Genomic DNA, 6,000 nt, shown 5'->3' with positions numbered 1-6,000 from the left:
ACTGTGTTTTCCTAAGCGTGGCCGCTGGCCACCCGCACCAGGGTTACCTGAGGTGCTTCTTAATAAGCACGCAGATTGCCAGCATTCCCCTGAGCGTCAGAAATCTCCATCTTCAGTGGGCTCCCAGGGGTGGGCTACCTTCAAAGTTTGAGAAACCAGGTCGTAAAGACTTGGAGCTGCCAATCACCTCTAACCCAAGGAACATTTCTGTCCCCGGGGCAGGGTGCACTGGTCCTTCTGAGGGCTAGTATCTGCTAGTCAGCCCTGGGGACAGCTGCCCCTACAGCTCTGATGGGCAGCAGGCTAGCTGTGGTCAGTACTGGGGCAAATAGGCTGGCCTGCGCTCAGCCTTCCCAGGGAAGGCCTTGAAGCCCTTGGGTGCCGCCTTATGTGCTGGTGGAGGTGGGGGCTGTGGTGGTGTCTGCACGTAGGTGAAGGAGGTTGTGTTGCAGTCACTGGTTGCAGCCCACACAGAAGACTGCAGCATCTGCATGGTGTCATTCCACTGGCTTCCAGGACTGGTGACTGCATAGAGTGGTGCAGCTGGGCTGGGCAGCGTGCTGGGCAGCGGCGAAGGGTGCTGCCATGGTGCTTTGGGTGGCCACGTTTTGGTTTTGTTATCCTGAGAAACAGAAGAGAGTTTTTAGTGACATATCTGGTAAGTTGTCATTCTGTCCCACCCCACCCAACCTCCAGAACTCCCACCCTTCTTTCTATCCAGTGGACAGGTGAGAGCACCGGCCTCCTAGAGCCTGCCTGGTACAGGGAAGTTCTTACAGTGCCATCAGCGCTCAGTGCCTGCACAGTCCATACAGCATTCTCATAGCCCAACTGCGGGGCTGAACTCATGTGTCTGCACAGACACACTTAGACACACTTAGAGTTTCACAGTGCTGGGGGACATACAGGGGCCCCATCACTCACACACCCACAGCCCTTCCTTTAACTGATCTGAACAGTATGGGTGTGGCTCTCATATTAGACAGCACAGTTGCAGAGCTTCCTAAACAACATGGCTGCATCAGCTAAGGCGATCAGATCTCATCACTTAGACAACCCCTTACAACTGTGAGGCCCAAGGTCTCTACCATGAGCAAGCTCACCATACCTGGTTCACGTCCTCCACAGTGGTCAGGAGAGGTGGTGAGGGCAGTGTGCTGGTCTCCTGCTCTCCACTGCTGTGTTTCCTGAAAGAATCAAGAGCTCAGGGCAATGACTACCTGGTTTCACTGGGTGGGACAAAGACTAAGTGCTTGGCTCTGGTCTCTAGGTCCCCAGCCTAGTTGAGGAGGCCTGGGGCCCACCAAGGTCAGTGTGACACAGGAGCCAGCATGCCTGTAAAACTCGTACAAGAAGGGAGTTACAGACAGAATGGAGACAGCACTGGCTGTTTTTACAGCTCCCTAAGTTAACCCCCATTGGCTTTTCATTAATTTATTCCATAGTTACTGAAAGCGTTTTACACACACTGGCTATGTTTGGGACTTTAAGAAAATACTTTGTGGTGGATCAATATACATTATGTACATGTATGAAACTGTCAGAATAAAATATTATAAAAAGGGGCTAGAGATGGCTCAGCGGTTAAGGGCACTGTCTACTCTTCCAGAGGTCCTGAGTTCAATATCCAGCAACCACATGGTGGCTTACAACCATCTATACTGGCATCTGATGCCCTCTTCTGGCCTGCAGGTATATATGCAGATAGAACACTCACATACATAAGAAAATCTTAAAAAAAAAAAAAAAAAAAAAAAGATTTTCAAGGTAGGGTTTCTGTGTGTAGCCTTGACTGTCCTGGACTTGCTCTTTAGACAAAGCTGGCCTCTGCCTTTCAAGTACTGGGATTAAAGGCATGTGCCATTGCTGTCCAGATATAATATATATATAAAATACTTTTTTAAAAAGCATTCCAGCTTTATTATGGCTGAATTAAAAGGGCAAAATACAGCAGATCTGAGGCAGAGCTCCTGTATTCAGGTGCAGACCCCAGAGAGGTGCCCTCCATCTCCAATACAGCCTCCTGCCAGTGTCCACCAGCCCGCCACAGACACGCCACCCAGGCCAAGCTCCTCCTTGTGGAAGATGCCTCCAAAAGCCTTTGTCTTCCACCCGTCACAGGGCAATCAGCAGGGCTTCTGGTTTCCCCAGAGGCAGAGCCGTGGCTCAGGTGTACGTCTCGCTCACCACTCCTTGGTTTAGCAGTCTCCTTACCTTCTCTGTTTGACAGCAGCCACAAGGTCAGGCCCTGAAAACATGGAGAACAGGCTGTCCCCATTGGCTGAAGAGGTCTCATCACTGGAGCTGGCCGAGTCTCCCTGAGCACCTGACCAGCCGCTGTGCAGACTGTCCCTGAGAGTGGGGAGAAATCGGTCACGGTCCTCCCACAGCCTCACCACAGCCCGTGGACACAGATTCCACTCTGCTGTCACTCCCTGTCAACACTTAACATTGTCCTCCTTTCTCCTCAGAAGTTAAGAGTCCTCACTTCCCTTCATTTCTCAGATGCCCTTCAGCAGCCACACTTATTAACCACGAAGTAATCTGAGGCACAGATTAATAATTTTTTTTTGGTTATTTGAGACAGGGTCTCTTTGTGTAGCCTTGGCTGTCCTGGACTCGATCTGTAGATCAGGCTAGCCTTGAACTCACAGTGATCCAACTGCCTCTGCCTCCTGAGTGCTGGGATTAAAGGCGTGTGCCACCACGCCCAGCCATAATTCTCTTTCTTAAAGACTTATTTTTTATTTATACATATATGTGTGTGTGCAGGTGCCTTCAGAGGCCAGAAGAAGGCTCAACTCCTTGATGAACTGGAGGTTTTTATTGTTGTTGTTTGAGACAGGGTTTCTCTGTGTAGCCCTGGCTGTCCTGCACTCACTCTGTAGACCAAGCTGGCCTCGAACTCAGAGATCCCACTGCCTCTGCCTCTGTCTCTAGAATGCTGGGATTAAAGGCGTATGCCAGGGCTGCCTGGCCTGAGCTGGAGTTATAAATGGTTGTGAGCCACCATGTGGCTCCTGTGGGTGCTGAGAACCATTTGGATTCTCTGCAAAAGCAATAAGTGCTCTTAAATCATTGAGCCCTCTCTCCAGCCTGGGGTTTTTGTTTTGTTTGTTTCCCTACGTAACTCAGGCTGGCCTCCACCTTGCTATGTTGCCCATGCTAACTTGAACTCATGACAGTCTTCTGCACCTGCCTCCTGCATGCTGACAGTGTAGGTGTGGACCACCACGCCCTGCTCACAGTCCTTTCAATACACCAGAGTTGAAGCCTTAGCTTTGCAGTGCTGGAGACTGAGCTCAGGGTTATATATTTATATCCTTTTATATTTTTTACCCCTCCATATTTATAATTTTTAAGAGATAGAATATTTTAATTCTTGTACTATAAGAAGCTGTCTTATATCATACCCCTTCACATCCTACATTAGGATGCGACCCCACCAAGATTTAGCCACATTACACTTTGACCATCCAGTAAACATGAATGGAGTGAGCCTCCCCTCTAACCAAGGCCCTATGCGGTATCCAGTTCCTAAATTTGGCATTCTTGTTGTAGACAGAACTCACCCTTCTGTGAAGAACTCTGGCAGAGGCCAGGTCCGATGAGCATCATCCATGGGCGGCCAGTTGCCCCGGGGGTTGCCTGGCCGGCGGCCATGCTGGGCTTGCCTCTTCTGCTGCATTGCCTGGCTCACTCCTGCCACATAGCGTGCAAACTCTGGGTCTGAGCCCACTGTGTTGAGACAAAGGAAAAAACAAGATTTAAGGCTAAGTTGACCTCCTTCTTGCTTCCCCTCTGAGGATGAACTGGTCATACACACAGTAAAATGGTCTAACTGTGGAAGGTAACTGCCCCAGGGTTGGCTGCAGGCTGTGGCCACTTCCTGTGGTGAGATGGGGCATAGAGTACACAGGTCTGAGACTGGGCTTGGCACAGGGAGGGCTGTCAGCCAATTATACCTAGGCTAGCTGTAAAGGGAAGACAAAGAATGAAAGTCTGAACGATCCACAACTACTTTTATTTTTGCTTTCTGAGAAAGTCTTGCTTTATGCCCACAAACCAGCTATATAGCAGACTGTCCTGGACTTCTCAGTGAACCCTCTAACTCGGTCTTCCAAGGATAAAATTTTAATGCAAATAGGGGGTTCTTTCTGGAAGGTTGGTTCAGCAGTTAAGAGTACTTGCTGCTCTTCTTCAGGCCTGGGTTCAATTCTCAGCACCCACATGATGGCTGACAACCACCCAAAACTCCCAGGCATTCATGTGGTGCACACTCACATACATAAAAATCCCGGCCAACCATGGTGGCACACGCCCTTCATCCCAGCAATCAGGAGGCAGAGGCAGGTGGATCTCCATGAGTACAAGGCCAGCCTGGTACACAGTGAGTTCTAAACCAGCCAAGGCTATATGGTAAGAGTCTTTAAACAAAACAGAAGAAAAATAAACATAAAAAATTAAAAAAATAAATAAATAAATAAACATAAAAATTATTTCTCAAAAATTTGTGTGTGTATGGGGTGGGAGAGAGCGCTTGTGGTTAACAGCATTTGCTGCTTCTGTAGAGCACTGGGGTTTGCTTCAAAGCACCTACATGGTGGCGCACAGCCGTCCATAACTCCAGCTCCAGGGAATCTGAAGCCTGTTCTGACTTTTGAAGGCACCACACATGCATGTGGTGCATACACATATTGAACAGACAAAACATTCATACATAAAAACTTTAAAGGTGTGTACATGCGCATGCTCTCATGAGTGTGTGTCTGGAAGCTAGCCAACAGCACTGGATGCTCAGGAGCTAGAGTTACAATGGTACGTGGACTGGCAGACCTGAGTTTTGGAAACTAAACGCAGGTCTTTTGGAAGAGCAGCAGGTTCTATTAACAGCTCAGCCATCTCTACAAACTAAATTACACTTTTTAAACGTCCTGCTACTGTGAATTTGCAATATTTAACAACTTTGAGAATCACATAATGATTTTTGTTTGTTTTTTTCGAGACAGGGTTTCTCTTGTAGTCCTAGCTGTCCTGGACTCACTTTGTAAACCACATTGGCCTCAAATTCACAGATCTGCCTGCCTCTGCCCTCCAATTACTGGGATTAAAGGCTCATATGATGATTTTTTAAAAAAAGATTTGTTTGTTTGTTTGTTTATCATGTATACAGTGCTCTGCCTGCATGTACACCTGCAGGCCAAAAGAGGGCATCACATCACATTATAGATGGTTGTGAGCCACAATGTGGTTGCTAGAAATTGAACTCAGGACCTCTGGAAGAATAGTCAGTCCTCTTAACCACTGAGCCATCTCTCTAGCCCCTCACATGATGATCTTTAACCAATTATATCATGGAATTTAGCAAAGCCAGTTGGAGGTTACATATCTCTGCCACTCAAGCCAAACTTGGAGCCAGTTATTTCTTGAGTACTGGGCACAGATTTGCTTGTTCAAAATTAAGACAGGAACTGTGATGGAGACCACACTTGAGAATGCATTACAATGTGGCTAAATGTATTTTGCACAAGGCTGAATAATGATGTGCAGATAGTAAGTGGGAGAGACAAAAGCAAAGGACAAGCAGAACAGAGGCATTTGGAGAAATTTCACAAGAAGGTGACAGGCAGGGCCAGGGTAAGTGCAGCTGTAAGGGTCTGTCTGACAAGCCTGAGGACCGAGGTTGCCTCTCCAGAACAGAAGAAAGAACCCAGAAGATGGCACTACTATATGAAATGTGAAACTGCCCTCAGAGTAACCAGATTACAGAAACAAGGGCATAACACTATTTTTTTTTCTTTTCTTTCTTTTCTTTTTTAAGATTTATTTACTTTATGTATATAAATACACTGTCTTCATGCACACCAGAAGAGGGTACCAGATGTATTACAGATGTTGTGAGCCACCATGTGGTTGCTGGGAGTTGAACTCAGGAGCTCCAGAAGAAGAGTCAGTGCTCTTAACCACTGAGCCATCTCTCCAGCCCCTTTCTTCTTTTTT

At 47.5% G+C, this 6,000-nt stretch overlaps 1 protein-coding gene across 7 annotated transcripts in view; it reads right to left on the bottom strand.

The window, feature by feature from the left end:
- Garre1 (granule associated Rac and RHOG effector 1) overlaps nucleotides 1–6,000 on the bottom strand; it is a 77,530-nt gene continuing 71,530 nt past the window's right edge. For all 7 annotated transcript variants that reach the window (XM_051162207.1, XM_051162208.1, XM_051162212.1 and 4 more), the window contains 4 exons: nucleotides 3,573–3,738; nucleotides 2,215–2,352; nucleotides 1,109–1,187; nucleotides 1–622 (listed from right to left, as the gene is read on the bottom strand). In XM_051162207.1, the coding sequence (XP_051018164.1) occupies nucleotides 314–622; nucleotides 1,109–1,187; nucleotides 2,215–2,352; nucleotides 3,573–3,738 (692 nt within the window). In that variant the 3' untranslated portion in view covers nucleotides 1–313. The remainder of the gene's footprint in view (nucleotides 623–1,108; nucleotides 1,188–2,214; nucleotides 2,353–3,572; nucleotides 3,739–6,000) is intronic.

This window comes from Acomys russatus, chromosome 19, assembly GCF_903995435.1.
Source record: "Acomys russatus chromosome 19, mAcoRus1.1, whole genome shotgun sequence".
Taxonomy (NCBI): Eukaryota; Metazoa; Chordata; class Mammalia; order Rodentia; family Muridae; genus Acomys; species Acomys russatus.
Note: the sequence above shows the minus strand (reverse complement) of the source record. Positions and strands in the feature narration are given on the sequence as shown.